Genomic DNA, 18,351 nt, shown 5'->3' with positions numbered 1-18,351 from the left:
AACCAACACTTGTAATTAAACGAATAAGGGGAAAATGAGTAACACATTGAGCATAACACATTTTAATAAGTGCAAAAGGTAACACTCTATCCAGCAAGGAAGTGAGAAAAACTTCAACCATAGGGCAGCCATATGCAGGTACATGGAATGCATGATGGTGGGGTTTTAACTTGCATTTGCATATGGGGAAAAAATGAACTTTCCTTTCCTTTGAGAACGGGATTTTACACTCGAATCATATGTAAAAATGAATTCCTTGCACATGCAACTTTGAGAAGAAGACAAAAGATAGAAGGAACAACTTCATGTTCATAAAAAGAGATGCAAATCTAAAAATGGAAATGTCAAAGATGAGAAAATAGCCAAAACTTGAGCAAATCTGAAATAAATCAAAGAGACTTAGGATTTTAGATTTGTCCAAAAGACAAACTTAAATAGAATTTGAAATCTAAACATCAAGGTTAGAGTTTGGACATTTGGAGATAGTTAGAGAGATACAATGCCCCAAAAGTGGAACAAATTTTGACCTAGCAAGTCAATATGCAAGAGCACGTAAAAATGGCGTCTAGGGCAAGAGACTTACTTGCAAAATGATGAAAAACAAGTTAAAAAGTCGAAATAAATACACTAGGATGCTTGTTTAAGAGATTCAACGCCAAATACGTCTAGGAATGAAACGTTTAGGTGAAGATCATGCCCTAAATGGGCTGTTTTTGTCATAATGCATATGTTGGAAACATATGCAAAACCTTCAAAAATCGTCACTCTTGACTTCATGGAAATTTGCAGCCTTCAAATGCCCTTTATAGAAGAATTAACATGTTACAAAACACATGCATTCTTGGTAAAAATCGCTGCGTAGATTGAATAGGGCATTTTAAGCGAAAACACATTTTTGAGAATTCATTACATGTTTGGAGATATAGGCATTTCCTTGGAAAATCACCACTATTGCTTTTTATAAAGGAAATCACATTTTAAAAGAGAAAAAACATGTATTTTTAAACATGCAAAACCATCTAAAATCGCAACTTATTCTATAACTTATTTAGAAAGGTATTCGCATGTATACAACTACATGCTTTTGCTAAGAAAATTGCGACTCAAGTCCATTGGATTTAAAACTTAGTGGAGAACACGTTTTTGAAAATCATTAACATATATTTTTAAAACATATGCAGTTGGGCTCAAATTCACCGCCTTGACTTGGGCTAGATGAAGATGAGTTTTTAGAACATCATACACATGCAGTTGGGTTGAAAATCGCCACCTATGTCTTTGAAGAGCATTTGCATATAAAAAACGCAAGTTGATTTCAAAAGTCCGCTAAGTGATTATTTTAAAAGATGTATATGCAATGAGTCTTAAAATATCCATTTGAATGCATTAAAATAAACCATAAATGCAACAACATATGTAAATGAGTTAAATTTACTCACTTATATTAATTGAATAAGCTTGAAATATGTAAATACATATTAAAAACCCACTTAACACATTAAAATGTTTTATTGCATATAAAAAGTCCATTTAATTTATTGTTGGGACTTATAATTAGCTGGGAGTGGGTTTCCATGAAGTATTTTACATGTGGATGTATGCAATGTGTAATAAAAATTCCACTTTTATGCCAAGAGTAAATAAAGTGCTACCTAAAACCCTCCTTCCATACTACATTGTGAACAAATACTTTCAAGAACAAAAAAAAAATGACAAAGTTGTAGGGAGGGAAATTTCTTCACATTCGTTGCAAAGTGGTAGGCTTTCAAAAAAAGGAAAAATATAATCTATGTTGTCAACTACCATTCCTAATGAACCACTTGCAGAGAATCATCGATTCTTGCATTCCTCCACAAGTGGCTGTAAGTAAGGGAGCAATGGGATCCTTGGAAACATCATTTAAAAATGAAGCTAGAGACATTGTCGATCAAGCCATAGCAAGATGTGTCTTCGCAAATGGATTGTCATTTAATATTGTTCGCTCACCCTATTGGCAACAAATGGCAAGAGCAATCGATGAGGCTCTGAAGGTTTTCAAGGGCCTTGGTTATGAGAAGATACACACCACTTTATTGGATAGAGAGGTGTCCATGGTGTAGAAGTCTGGTTGATATTTTGTTGACTATGCGCTCCCTTCTCTGCAATGGCCTCCTGAATATTTGTATCCCCCTCGATGATTTTTCTTTATTATCCCTGAAGACTCACATTCCTTTTTTTATGAGCAACTGCACTTATCTTTGTTCTTACAGAGTGGTAAGTAAATGCTTTTTAAAATTCCTAATGGTACCTTTGAAGTGACTTCAGAAACCCAATACATCTGCTTGCTTAATCATCATTACTATCCCTTGCTACTGTTTGTCCCGGTTTATCAGTTTAAAATCTGATTCTCTTCACTCATGCTCGAAGGTCAACTATTATTTAGGTCCATCCACTACAGATGATAATATGACAATAGATATAGAAAGGTATATATCACTGAGTTATATATCTGCCTATCGTGCTTCTTTGACTATCGGTAGGTGTCTATGTGATGTGCCGTCTGAACAAATAGAGGACACTGCCATGTATTAATCAAAATCTTTACTTGAGATGATCAAAATATGCGTCTGACATTGAATACACTGCTCTAATGGCTTTTGCAGATATAAATGCTTGGACTTCTTCTTTTCTCCTTGCTTTGTATTGATAATATTTTACCAATCACATTTTTTTTTTGGTTACTTGGTCTGTGCATGAGTTTTTATTGGTGCTAAGTCTGTATCATGGCTACTGATTCTTGGTAGTATGCGTGGTCTTGATATTGCCTCTAGTTTTTGTACATGGTAGTGATTGAGTGTGATGTTTGCATGGAAGTGACGGTACCTCCTGTTGTAGCATTTTCTGGTGAACGGAGATATGGCTAAAGCTCACAATTCCTTTGTAAAGGCCTCATTCCTTGCTTCAGATATGTTCACTTGTCTTGCTTTAGAGAATATTGTTCAGCTGTGTTGTGCGTTTCTAGAACATTGCATTTTCAATTACAGATTGATAGTTGGAAATTCTGAGCACTCAATGAATCATTTTCGGATGGGAATTTGCAAAGAAACGTTAGCAGTGATATTTTGTTCCTCCCTTTTGGCTAGTGAATTTAGGGAGATATTTGTCCCATTTGCTCAAAATAATCATATTTCTATCAACAAAGGATTGCTGTATTATTCTGTGTATTGCTTTGGTCACTTCTTGTTATTGGCATCACCAAAACATCATGCGAATATGGAACTCTTTTCTTTGCCAAAAACTCTAATATTGACATTTGTTCAACAAACTGTTTGAAACTTTGATGAAATGATTTAGCAATGGAGGTGTTGGTTAGAATAATATTTGGTATGAATATAGAGTAAACTAATCATGATTGGCGATTTATAGAGAACATTACATTTTGGCCCTAAAATATGCAAAATAGGACAACAATATTAACCATAGGGTGAACAGATTAAGGAAAGTGCACAAATGAAGACCCTAGAAATTAGGGCTCCGTCATAGTGGATAAAAAAAATGTATGAAGAGGCAAATGAGATCCAAATGTTTGTCATGGACCACCATATGATGCAAGCCATATTTAGACAATTCTCTAAATTGGAGCTCTTGAAGGTAAGTTTAATTGTTTAAAATTTAAACATGTTTTAGAAATCTAATTACTTTAGTTTAGTAAACTTTCTATGTTTTAAATTTTTAAATTTAAATATTAATCTTGATTTTAAATTTCTAGTTTATATTGTTTTGATCTTAAAATAGGTTGTTGGGACATGCTTTGCCTCCAACACTATTTTTTTGAGAGGCCTGAGACGCCTTGTCAAGGTTAAAGTGGCATTGTCTTGAATGATAATCAATGCTAATTGGAGCATATGGAGGTAATCTAATAGTGCTGAGGCAATTGCTGTTAAGGCATTTATATGAGATGACTCTTGGTGGGATTGTGCCGAGTACCTTCTGAAGTTCACCGAGCCTATATTGAGCATGACACAATACACTAACATGGATAGGCCTTTCTAGGGTGAGGTATATGAGGGAATTGACTCCATGACTGAGGATATTAGAAATATCATAAATGAGAGAGGAAGATCCTGATGAAAAGTTCTTCAAGGAGCTACAGGTAATCATGGTAGAGAGATGGAACAAAATGATTACCCCTTTGCATCTAGTTACCTTTGCGTTGAGCCCCAAGTTCTATAGCCAATTGGTCCTCAAGGAGAGTACCACGAGAGTTGCCCCATACAAAGACCTTGAAGTTGCTCAAGGGTACAAGGCAGTCCTTTGAGGACTCATTCCAAAGCACCTACAACTTGCAGTGAGGTTTGAATTTATGAGTTTTCCTAGGACTAATGATTATGGTTTTGAGGCTCTTGAAGATTAGAACAATGCTTATGCTCATAAATGGTGGTACTTCTATGGACAAATGTACCAGCACCTGAAACCTATTGCCATCAAAATTTTATCACAGGTAAAAATGATTTAAAGGTATTAAAAATGCATTTCTCATTTTGTCTGGATCATTAGTTAGCAACTTCAATTAATTTTCAAGCAATATTTTAATTAAAATCTCCTTACTATCATTATATCTATGATTTATTTTTCATTCTTTTTTTTCCTTTCATTTTTGTTCCGATGAAATTTGTATGAATTTATACAAGAGTTCCGAGACTCTGCAACTCAGTGTAGGACTCATCGAGTCCGAGCTATTGTCCATCAGAACGAGGAAGATTGCCTCTGGCCTCGGACTTGGCAAAGTTCTGGTAGAGTCACCATGGACTTGCTGAGTCCAGGGACTTCCCTGATTTGTTGAGTCATGAGCTCTAGACTCTCGCCGACAGTTGGACTCATAAAGTGCAAAAAATAATAAAATAAAAGGGTTAAGTGAATTGTTTGTGCTTTGTATAACATCTATTTGACTTAAAAACATCATTCCATCCTTTACTAATACTTGTGATAGAGAGAAAGGAGTTACAGAAGAGTATTGGGTTTCGAGAGAGAAATTAGCAAACCGGTTGGCTCTCCCATATTGATTGCTGATTGTTTGTGCAACTTTGTAGCTTGCACTTAAGCATTGAGCCAACCATCTAGTGTATTAGGATGCGAATGCAATTGGAGTCTATTCGAGCATATACACTCGAAGAAACGCAATAGGTTGGGAGTGCAAAAATTGAATGAGCTTGTCTTTGTTCACTACAACCTTATCCTTCATCATAGAAAGATCCAGGGCATCGATACATCACTGATTGTATTAGAGACTATCTATCCACATGTAGAGTAGAACAGAAAGATTTTTGATCCTGTTTTCAATGATGAAGATGTGGAGTGGGTTGATTAGGTAGATCGGGAGGTGGAGGCAGTAGCGAAAAAAATTGAGGAGGTTAGAGTGCGAGGAGACCGAGTGTAGGACCCTGAGGCTAGGAGTGATGGATAAGAGTTTGACATGAGGATTATGTGGGTGAGAATGAGGATGAGGATGCTCCCATGGTTTAGCCTTGGACACAAGGAGAGAGGATGGCTCTAGAGTCTTCCATGACTTATCTTAGGTGTATTCATAGGAAGACATGGGCTACCATGAGCCTTAGACTTCTACACTCTAGCTGTTATTTTGATACATGTTTTTGAACTTTTGATTGCATGGATTTCATAATCCATGCATATTGTAGACATTTGACAGTGACACTGTGTTTATATTATGTTATTTAGTTTTTTCCTTCATAAGTTCGCTTTTATACTTATGTGATCTATGCAAAATTGTGTGTGTTAAGTAGCTTCTATTTATCACTAGAAGATGCATGAAAAAATCTTTTAATCCTTAAAAATCTTCTATGTTCCCCCAAGTTTCCGGGACGGGTTTCCGGGATGGCAAATTTTTTTGGCGATTTTGGGGACCGGGGGGGGGGGGGGGGGACGGTAAACGGGGACGGCTATATATATATATAGGAAAATTTTAAAATATACATTGAAATTTGCAAATATACATGTCATTCATATGAAACTAAGCACAATGCATGTCATTTAAACACTATAAAACCATAACATACAACATTTGAATGCCATTTAGGAAATAATATCCAATTTCAGTGCTCAATTGTCAAAATGCATATCAATATCAGTGAACAATATCATAATGATAAACATGATAAATCTGAAAATCTAAATCTGAATATGCTTAAAGCTATACGCCCAAAGGCTAGAGGGCTGCCATAAAGTATTAAGTATCAATGTATCATAATCATGTTGATGTTCAACATAAAAAACATAACATAGAAAAATGAAGCAGACTGCTGCTCTTATTTTGTCTCTACTGGATTTGGAGGGGTGGGGCCCACCTCGGCGACCTAGTAAGGAGCCTTAAAATTATTTTTTAATATTCACTTTTAAATTTTTTTGCACTAAAAAAAATAAAAAAATAAACAAAAAATAATCTAAAAAAAAAATTGGGGACGCTTGGCCGTACCCGGTACGGTTGGGGGACGTCTAGGCATCCCCTTTTTGTTCTTGCCGTCCCCTTTTTTTTCCCAGCCGTCCCCAAGTTTCGGGGACGTCCCTTGGTGTAATGTTCCCTTTTTAGCATTCATAGCATGATGTTGTCATTAGCCTATGTCCCCACGGTCCCGTAGGCTAACCAGGACATTAAAGGGGCTTAGAGGCCATTTGGCCTAGATAGTTTCAGTTGTAGGTCTTTCTGAGGGGTTTTGAGGCAACTTTGGGCATACTTACTATTTATAGTAAGTCATCTTGGACATGGGCGGACATCCAGTGGCAACAGTATGTCGATAGTAATTGTTTAAAATCGACAAGAAGACTTGTTTATCATTGATAAGATTTGTTATGCATTGATAAAGCTATTTTATAAAGTTAAATTTAAATAATTAACTTTATTAATGCATAGACTATAGTTTGTGGGAAATATTTAAATTAAAAGAGTCCCCTTTATTTTATAACACATTGGAGACATAAGTTACATAAAGGGAGTTATGTTTTATCCCATATTGAGAAAACGAAGGATGGAGCTCTTGTAAGAACACTATAAAAGAAATGGAAGAGCTTCTTTTAAGCATGCTTAGAAATATCAAAGAAATTGGGAAATTTTTTGGAGATTGTCTCAATAGTTTGAAGGACGAAATCCCTTCAAGCTGGAAATCTTGACGCCATTGAAAGATATGGTCTTGAGATTCAACATGGTAGAAGTCAAAAAAAGCAGATACGAAAAAGCAGCCCAAAAAAGCAAAGTTGAAAAAGCAGGCTGAAAAAGCAATCCGTAAAAGCAGTTCAAAAAGCGGATCCGAAAAAGCAGTCGAAAAAGCAAATCGGAAAAGCAAAGCAAAAGGGGCAGCATTGAAGGAAATTATTACAGCTATCTACAACCAGGTTCCTTTGTTAGTATTACTTTTTAGGGTGTTATAAGTTTCAGCTGTAAGTGTGCATTATACCAGCATTATCATTTTGTAATCCATGTAAATGCCAAAAGTCTTGGCCATATTTCATGAGCATTGTATTAGAAATTTCATTGCAAATTAAGAAGATAATAGTTGCTGGTGTCATTTAGGCAATTCAATATCATTATTTATCAGTTAGTTTGCATACCAACTGTTTGTAAAAATGTCAGTTGGCTGTAGGTGTTCATTTCTCATGCTTAGATCATATATATGCACTGAATATTGTCAAAATTAGTAGCACACTCATGTTAGGCCATTGTGTAGTCCATTTGGAGTCTTCTAGCACAAGATTCACATTGATGCAAATTGAAAAAGAGCCATTTAAAGCCAGCTGAAATACTATATCAGTCATACGTCCCATGCATGTGAATTGTTTGATGAAATTCCATGAGCTTTCATCAGCATTTTTTGAGAGCAGATTTGAGGAGGGCTATTACAGTGGTATTAGAGCTTGCTTGCAAAGTGTTTGACGAAATGTCAAACCATTGAAGTATAAAGATTTTTGGTGTTTGAAGAAGTTATAACCTGTTAGGGTTATTACACTTGGTAATTTGCCCTTTTTGGGGACGGCTGGGGGACGTCCCATACGCGTCCCCCTGTCGTTGAAACGTCGGGTACGCGTCCCCGGGGAACATAGAAAATCTTTGAATTTCATGGGTTTTTAAAATTTTCGAGTCCTCGTAGAGTTCGGTGGCCGATTTGAAGTCCGAGCCCAATTTCGACTTTCCGAATCTGAGTTGAGTCCAAGTCTCGTAACATTGATTTATACTACTTCACCCACTCAATAAATCACCACTAACCAAATTCTTAGAAGACATAGAACTTGGTATTTGTACATTCAAACTTGAGGCTTACAACTTACAAAGAAAATATTTACAGAAAAGGGGAGGCAAAACATTGGGATGTTGAACTAGAGTCTACAGAGTTGGAATCCCACTTTGACACACTTGCAAATGATGATGGTGATCACGAGATACTTAGTGATGTTGAAGTTGATGCCGAGGATGGACCTAACAGTCTTCATGCTAGAGGCACTGTTTGTGCTTCTAATTTGCAATTGCATAATGATGATGATTTGTTTGATGATATTTGATCACATGTGACTGATTAGTAACATTAACATGATTATTTTTGAAGTAAAACATATGTTTATTTTGACATTTTGTTATGTCATTTGAACTAAATCATTAATATATGTGGTGGCGTATTTTTCTATGTTGCTTTAATATTAGCATATAGGTGTATGAACTTTTTTGGTACAACATATTTTTCATATATATAAGTTTTTAAAAAAAAAAAAAAATCTTGTACGTATGAACCCAAAACAAACCTAACCCAAAAAAAAAAATTGAGTAGATGTGGAACCCGAATTTCAGACTGAAATCCAAACTGGAAACTTAGCGCTTTATCAATATGCTAAAACAAGGATGCTAAATCCTATGAAGTCATGAGAAAATGGCGTAGGGTTGCCTCAATTTTGTGATGTCAAAAGAGGACAACAATTTGTTATCCTTTGGGTCACTAGTTATCAAGACACTAAGTCATCTATTTATTATTAGAGTGTAGTCATTTTTCTCCCCCCTGGATTTAGAAAACTTCCCATTCTTAATATGTGTCGTCACTATGTCATAAATGGTCGCACCCCTTCATTTTGATCGTAAATTTTATGTATTGATTGACTAATTGTTTATACAATATTATATTATATGAATATAATCTCATTTATGAATAATATAATTTTGGAATATTGATATGATTATTACCATTATTTTATATGGAGATTATTATTTCATTTATATGTATATGTATAATAAGTGATTATCATAATCTCTTTAATAATGCATTTATTTCTAATTGTTTAATAATATTTAGATTTGTTGTTCTGATCAGTATTATTAGATTGATCAAAATTATATTGTCAATATTAGTATTTAGTTAAATTATTTATTATCATTATTTAGGAATATAATATTTTCGTTATTATATTGTTTTGTTATCTTAGTAATATATTTAATTAATAAATTAGTATTATATTTTGATTTAATTACTATTAATTATTTATATTGTAATCATTATTTTATTAATTAGTTATTAAATCTTCTTTCAGGATAGGGGACATCACATTGGTGTTATGTGTTTGCAGTACAAGTGATAATTTCAGAATGTTATAATAATACAAATGTTTGACAGAATTCTTAGACTATGAACTTGAGATTTGTGATATAAATGTTTACTTATTATTATTAAGAATTCTTAGAGAAATCAAATGAAACCAAATAAAAAAGAATGTCTGAATTTTATTTTGTACATTGTAGCAATCAGGTTCAATATGAGACTCTCAGTAATAGGAATCAGCCATTAAATATTCACTTCTGTTTACTTGCAAAGCTGGATAGGAGAAGTGGCTAGTCATAAAGATTATTGAAGCTAATGTAGAACTTATGACCACTGCATAAAACTGTTTAAAATTATATGATCCCGATTTCTTATAGTTTCCCATATATTATCAATGTTTTTTCGTATGTATGGTTGCTTCCAAATTTCTGACAGTATTTGTGCAGTTTATACAAGGATAAGCAATGTAACTTTACATGGTTTTCAGAAGAAGAAAGTACATGTTCTACAATATAGATTAGTATTATGTTCTACAATATAGACTAGCGCTTGTACCCTGGCAGGTCCAAAAGTACAGCAGATAGGTGTTGGTGTTGTTCTCCGTAATTTATATGCAAGATTTGTAGTGTGATGTAGAAATTAGCTGCACAATATTTTTTAATTCATGATTTTAATATAGATAAGATTCAAGCTTCATTGAACACTGTTGCTATAATATATTTTGATCTTTTTGTTCAGATGATTTCCAGTGATTCATTTGTCTTGAATATGTTGATGACAGATTAGTGTCTGAAATGACTTTTTTGATTTGGTATTTTATCAATCATGTATTCTAATCTGACTCAAAGCATGCATATATCCAAATATACAAATAAGAAAGGCACCTGATGAGCCACATACACTGCACACAGATCAGCAGTAACAAAATAACAGTCAGCAGTAACAAAATGACATTGTGAATGCAGGAGGTGTATTAAGACCAAGCAAGAGTTTGATACAAAAGAGATCATTTTTGCGCATATCCTGCTATTCATCTTCTGAGATAATTTACAAAACATGGTCTTGAACATTTCACAAAATATGATCAAGAGAAAAGAATAACATATTTCACGGTGCGGACCAGTCCAGAGTCATTTCAAGTAACTTGAAAGTATAACATCCAATGTTATTTTCTTATTATGGAAATTAGAGTTAAATCTCTGTCTGCTGTGTTTACTGTATTGAAATGAGCCCTTTCGATAGATCATTATTTAGGGGTAGTAATTCCGCAGGCGGCGTGGAGAAATCCCACTCCTAAATGGAAGACTCGTGCATGCTCCTTACGAAAAAGTAGCTCTCTGTCGAGCGTTGGCTGCTCTGTCATTCAATCCCATATAAGCAGGTTAGGGTAATGCAGATGCCGGAGAGAGGAAACCTGGGCCGGAAACCACATTTTCTGTCTGACACAAGCACCAGCGTGAGGAATTTCGGGTGGGCTCTCGCCCACAAGTGAAAACCTATAGGCACTAACAGATTGAAGTTGTATCGTGGTTATAATATGAACAGTTAATGATGGACAAATTGATATAGCTCAGAAAAGAAACAAGCACAATCTAAAGTTGCAAACCTGAATACATTGAGCCTAAGTAAATAAACCCTTTCAAGCAGAATATTGAACCAATGTATGTAAATCCTTTTAATCTTCTTACACAAACAATGCTAAGAAGGACAAAACTATTAGAGAAAAAATATAAGGTCCTTCAATAAGTCCTTCCAGTTTTCTAGTCATGGAAATGAAGACCACAAATACATGCACAGAAGAGAAAAACTATGAGAACTTTAGACAAGACAAAAGGGCTTTAATGATAAATTAGTTCATATATGTAGAAAATTCCAGAATGACAAAATGTTGTCATCAGTGCCCGAATTGCATTGTTTCTAGTGCGTACCCCGCAAAATAATGGATCCCAAAGACATGCAAAAGAAAACAATGATAGCAAAGATCCAATGTCCAGAAAAAAAGAGGGTCCTTACCAGTTTAGAAATACACAGATAGAAAGCACGCTATAAATTAAGTCAAGAAAATTACAGGTCCTGACAATGATTATACTAACTTCATTCATTCATTGACCCACCACACAAAAGGATGATACATTTTAAAGCTAGAAAGAGGAAACAGAAAGGAAGGGTGAAGAGGAATCCTTATTATAATTGCAGACAATGGAAAACGTACCATTATCTGATTTATACAGAGCACAACCAACCTTTTCTGAGTATAATGCCCACATTGTTTCATAATTGTATTACTATTTCTCATTAACTCATTAAATTCATTGCATCTGCAGGAATGAATTCCTTCAAAGCAAAGCTAGAAAGAGTAAACGGAAGTGAAATCCTATCATAATTGCAAATTATAATATTATCTAAAAAAACAAAAACTTAAAACAAACAAAAACAACATGGCCGTTGCAAATTAGTTTGCTCTTGGAATAACCGATGGAGGAGGTCATTTCATTGAACCTTCAAAATCAGAAGGAATTAGATGGGGAGTGGGACCTCCTCCAGATAATGGCAGTACTGGATCAAATCCAACATTAAGAAGTCAAGGTTTAGAACCAGCTCCAAGGTAGTTCATTCAATTGGAATGCACAACACATGGTGTTTAGCACTACTTGTCTATTCATAACTGAACCATTGATAATGACAGTCTCTTGGCATAAACATGCCTATGTTATGTTGCATTTGTTTTGAGACAATTATCTGTCAAAATTGTAACTCTTAAAACAAGTTAATAGTTAAGATGGGAGAAAATCAACTGTAAATGTCATGTAATTGAACTCAAATTACATCAAAATAAATGCAAGTGGGTAATTCACAGAATAGGCATTACGTCAAACATTATGCAAACTTCCTTATGTGACAAGCCAACCTAATCTAATTTCTGAAAGCTATAATTTAGCAGATTGCTCAAGATTCACATCTATGTCAAATAAGTCTTATACAAAATCATAGAAAAATAAAAAGAAACCAAATGATTTATCAAATTGCATGGCTCTTACAACTGCTAACCATCATTATGAGTCGCTTATCTATGGTCAGTAAAGAACCAATCTCGCCTACTCCGACATCCTAGCAGCTATTTCCACCGGTTCCAAAGTAAATCCCTGCTGCAAACTGAGAGAATGAAAATTTTGCCCATGTTGCTTTCACCGCTCCTGCATCAAGCTGACAAAACAACCACAAATTCTGCTCATGCTCGCACCTTAGTTTTATCTATCATTATCTATTCAATGTGTCTCACAAAGGAGCATGTCTTGTTTGTAATCTAATCACACAACGACAAGCAACACGGTGTCCATTCTGAAGAAAGATGACTACAAACCCTCTGATCTCGCGTGACATTTTTTTGATGGAAATAATTTTGTTATCGGAAAAATTGAAATAGCTGTTAGTCGCATTTTCTGGCCGTCACAAGCACCAGCGTGAGAACATTCCGGTGGGCTCTTGCCCACAAGTGAAAGCCTATCGGCAATTAGTTTTATGTATACTTTTCTGAAATTTTTTTCTTTCTGTGTCTAGTCGGTCTAATAAATTCTTATTGTGTGAGCAGGTGTTATCTGCTTTGCAGAGATCTTGAAGGAGGTAAACGGGTCTTTGATGAATATTTGAATTCTGGGAAGCCATTATTCCCCGAATTGTACACTGTAAGTCCATTGATTTGTCCAATGCATCAAACATTAAACGAATATCCATGTGGCTCATGTTTCTGCAAACCATTTTTCTCAATGCAATTATTGCAGTCTTCAATAGTACTTCTATATTATGGAAAATGTCTCCCTTCATGCTTTTTTAAATTTATAAAAAGGGCAACACTTGTAGTGCTTAGGACCTACTGCTGCAACCAAATTATGTGCTGGCTTTTTTTAACTGTTCGTATTTGACCATTTCTTGATTAATTTGAGTTGAAGGTAAAGTTTTGAGTACGAGGCATATCTCGATTGTCCACATAATTGATTGAAAATAATGAGGTCATAGTAAGGAATTTAGTATAATGTTTGAGGCCTCCTTTGATCATAAAGTATTGTACTAATTTCACCTTATTTATGTAGGAAGAGTGGAATTGAAGCCAAACTTATATCTATATGTATTTTATAGAGTATTCCCATCCTGTTAATCATATTATACCCCCTGATCATGTCCGTGGAATAAGAACACTTTACTGGTGTCCCTGGTGCTATCAAACAAGAATGATCATGTGTATTCCAGTCAATACTAAGCAATTCAATGCCTTATTTATACATTAGAAACAACATATGAAGAATGATCTGCAGTTAATTAAAACAAATGCAAAGATAAGTGTTTAGTACAAGGAACATTTCCTGTTTCAAAATCATTTATCGAACTACATTTTATGGAATGGGATTAGAACAGAATCCAACTAACAGAACAAGTAATTACAACAACTACCAATTAATTTTCACAACCGTCTTCAAACAAAAACTAACAATGTTTATGATCTTGAATTTTCCCCCACAATGAACATTGTAAAAAAAATGTTCACCATCCCTTTTCTCCTCCATAATGAACACTGTGAAATGATCACAAGCAAGGGTCTTTGTGAAAAATATCATGGACTTGAGTTGTAGATGGACGATATACAAGTTCAGCCAAGCCTTCCTGAACCAACTCATGAATGTAGTGGTGTTGGATGTCAGTGTGTTTTGTCTTACCATGGAACACAGTTTTTACTCATCTAAACAGACTCTAGATGTCACAATACAACACTGTGAGACCATCCTGAAGGTGTTGTATATCTTATAATATTAGCCTCGGACCTCAACTAAACAGTCTGACAAGAAGCAAAAGTAGCACCTTTGTATTTATTGTCTACAGTATAAAGAGATGCATCAGATTTCTTCATGGATTTCCTAGAAATGACTGCAAAACCAAGACTAAATCAAAAGTAGACTTCTGATCATATCCAGAGTCTGCCCACAGTTGTAAAAACCACCATAAAAATTGATTGACGCATGAGTACCTGGGATTTGAAACCCTCAGAGATACTCAACATTAATGTAATAACTCCAACCAGTTATAACCTCATCAAACACCAAATCTTTTTATAATTCAGTTGTTTGACATTTCGTCAAACACTTTGCAAGCAAGCTTTGATACGACTATAATGAGCCCCCTAGCTCTCAAACACTCTGTGCCAAAGAAATGATTTTTTTGTTTTTTTGTTTTTGAGGTTTTGCAATTTATAATACAGCAATATAGCAAAAAAATAGAAGATATTACAATAATTATTTCAGCTCAATTTTTTTGGATATTACATAGGGAATATACAACCGAAAATTCCAGATTTTAATATCAACTTAGATAATGAGTATTTTCACAAAATACCAACAACCCAGTTGATAAAATATCCCCTATTATCTAAACTAACAATACCTAGAAAAATTCGAAGTTACAATCCATGAACTTATAGGTAAGACATGCTTTGAAACCCTTTGGAATGAAGTCTAGCAGCAGCAAGAATTCTCCAACAAACAAATACAACTGCAGATTTGGAAAATGTTGCTCCCAAAGTGTAGATAGAAGATAACACCTAGCAACAGATATAGATTGGTGCTCAACCAACTCCAAATCAACCAACACACAATTTGATATAACAATTCTAGTGAATCCCTTCACAAATTCCAGAACAACCTCCAACAATAGGAAAAATTAAACTTCTCCTTAGCAATAGTTAATACAGTAGGAGAAATGACAAATCGTATACCTCAACACAATTTGCCAAGCAATCTCAGAATTGAATCTACAATATTTCAGTTGTAGATCCCAAATCCTTATACTTCAGCAAGGGCACAAAATTTCAAAACTTCAGAAGTGTCACAAAGACAACAAAGAAAGATAAGATAATCAAATAATTGGATGCTTTCATCATCAAATGTCCACATATTTATAATCTTAAAATGATACTAGTTTCCCAAAAGAACTTCACTTAAGAAGCTTTCTCTACACAACATTAAAATATAATAAAGGGTCATTAATATAATTTATTACTTGCTTTTGTCTCCGAAAATGACCTTTTCCACTATAACTTAATATTCTAACATGCAAGGCCACTGTTTCTTGTTCCCATGATTTAAAACTTTTTGTCCTAGTTCCAGTGAGCTATGATACTGAGGTGACCAACCAACAACACGAACAAAAATAACAACCTCAACGTATTTAGATGAATAATAATAATAATTCACACGTCTTGCGAAAACAATTGAAGAAGCATCAAAATCGAAATCTGACAACACCAATGTGATCCTGATGATAAAAGATGATGAATGAACCTGATAGGGTGACTTACTATAAATAGATGCTCCCTCCAAGATTCTTGGAGCTCAAACAGGAAGCCCGAAATAAAAACCAAGAGCATCCTCCAACTCCTCTAACTCAATTGAGCTCATCGGAACCAATAGATTGACATACTATAAATAGTAAGTCCCTCAAATGGAGCCAAATATATCATAGGCCGCTGGAAAACCTATAACCACACAACTGAGACCCTCAAATAAGTATATGCGTTCATTAGAAGATGATTTATATCTTGTGGTAACATTATGATGTTAGGGTATCCATGGTACTAATCTTGGTCAACTCATCATGCGGAAAATGTTCTCCTTCCAAGGTTTACAAGCAAATCCACAACTACTTAATTTGATGATTGATCTCGAGTTTGCTAGAGGGATGACATGCATGACTTTACAATCAGCATAACCTGGATGCTCTTCACTGAATGATGTCGAGATTGAACCATGATTGTAGAAGTCTGAAGAGATTGATTGAATCTTAATAAAAATTCCTATTTATGTTTAAACTCATCCACTTAGGATGGCATGAGAGGACTTGATTTTGTTTGCCATACCCTTTTGATCTACCCACTTGTGCAACAATAAATTTCTAGCCTTCAAATTTTTTTAGGATTTTAAGCCTTTGTATATAGCTGAGAGCACAAGTGTGCAAGGGGGATGCTATGACAAGCATAAGATAGAAGAAGAGTTTTCATGAGCGAGTTGAGTTGAGTCAACCTTCATACTTGGTTGGAATGGGATGATTTCAATCTAAATACTAGTATGACCTAAAGCATGGAATTGCAAACAAATTCAGTGCATTTGGAATAAGTGGGAATTTACATTGTGGGGAATAATAACCAATGTTTCGTTCCTATTATTTGACAAATGCTTATATGGAGTCATTTTTTGATTTGATGCATATGGCCTTCATGTGGGGATAAGTAATTATTAGCTTTGAGTATTATATTCATCAACTTGTTGTCTCTCTCTTATTTGTAATTAGATACATACTATAAAGAGCCATTTGTCTTAATTTTTTCATTTATGTGTAAGGATGTTCTTGTAGGAAAAGAAGGTTGGTACTTTACACATGCTACCAAATATTGTGCCCACTCAATCCTATGATAGTAGCTCTAAAGAAGTGATGTAGAATTTATTAGTCATTTGATGATTAGGCCGGATAAAGTGAGGCCTTTAAAGAGAATATCTTTGATGATTGAGATTATGAATATCATTCCATATCAAGAGGGACTATGATACTTTATTAAAGGCAACCTTGTACGAGGAAGTCAGAAGGTTGATATCAGTTCTAGAGGGAGTTTGAGATTCCTGAGAAGCAATCTTGGACAGAAAAGTCAGTAGATTAAGAGGGAGAAGTTCAAGGTGAAATTCTTTGTAATGCATTCTTCTTTGTAAGAGAGAAATTTGAGGTGAAAACCCTTGTTCCACCCTCTAGGAGAAGCTATGGTGGATCCACCCTTTGACATAGTTCATAGTGGATATCATGTGAGTTATTGCATGGTTCTGTTGGAAAACATCATGAGAGGTGACAATCTTTCATTCATTTATTTGTGAGGTGGTTATTTAAAGGTGACAATCTCAACAATGACTTAACTTGTTATCATGATTGACAACATCAAGTTTTTGTCCAAGAATGTATCAAAGATTATGATAACGAATGTATCATGATAGACTGCACTAAGTTGCCCCAGAATGTGCCAGAGATCATGATACTACATTTGTTGTTCTTGAGTTCTTGATCTATTATCATGATAGACTTCATTAATTTGTTTTCCCCTAATGTGTCAGAGATAATGATAAGTAATGTATTACAACAGACTACATTAAGTTGATGTGTTGGAGTGTGTTGGAGATTGTGATACTTGTCATAATGGAGACTACTTTGTTGTCCTTGAGTTCAAGGTTGTTATCTGATAGACTACATTTAGTATTGTCTTGATGTGTACCAAAAATTAGATAACTCGTATCTTTCTAGGACATGCCATTCTTGTTGATAGGCATCTTGGTGTTGATGCTAGTGCTTATATCACAAGAATGTGAGATTGATAAGATTGTTCAGAATCAGATCACCATTTTGTGAAATGATCTTGTTGTTTAAGTCCTCCCTTGCTAAGAGGGAGTGTTGATAAAATAGCATTTGTCGGATTATATCTGACTTGATGGATATATGTTGATATCGTTAAATATGTCATTCCAAGAATATCATATTGAGATCATATCTCTCTATATGCTTGAGAGCATAATGTGTTCTATAACAATCCTCCCTAGCTAAGAGGGATTGTTAATGTTGTAGCTTCAGTCGGATAAACTTGATCTAGAGTTAATCCCCAATGGTTATTGGTTAGACATTATTGCATTTGGTTAATCATCAATTATATATGTGTGTGTGTGTGTGTGTGTGTGTATTTATATATATACTGTTGCTAATAATGTCT

The 18,351-nt window shown here is 34.7% G+C and overlaps 1 protein-coding gene across 8 annotated transcripts in view; it reads left to right on the top strand.

The window, feature by feature from the left end:
• The window catches only part of LOC149552326 (Pentatricopeptide repeat (PPR) superfamily protein), a 156,211-nt gene that overhangs the window by 99,619 nt on the left and 38,241 nt on the right, over nt 1-18,351 (top strand). For all 8 annotated transcript variants that reach the window (XM_089787856.1, XM_089787855.1, XM_089787854.1 and 5 more), the window contains one exon: nt 13,156-13,249. In XM_089787856.1, coding sequence (XP_089643982.1) covers nt 13,156-13,249 — 94 coding nt within the window. The remainder of the gene's footprint in view (nt 1-13,155; nt 13,250-18,351) is intronic.

Source organism: Cupressus sempervirens, chromosome 6 (assembly GCF_028749045.1).
Source record: "Cupressus sempervirens isolate cs-2001-9-10 chromosome 6, ASM2874904v1, whole genome shotgun sequence".
In the NCBI taxonomy this organism is placed as follows: domain Eukaryota; kingdom Viridiplantae; phylum Streptophyta; class Pinopsida; order Cupressales; family Cupressaceae; genus Cupressus; species Cupressus sempervirens.
Note: the sequence above shows the minus strand (reverse complement) of the source record. Positions and strands in the feature narration are given on the sequence as shown.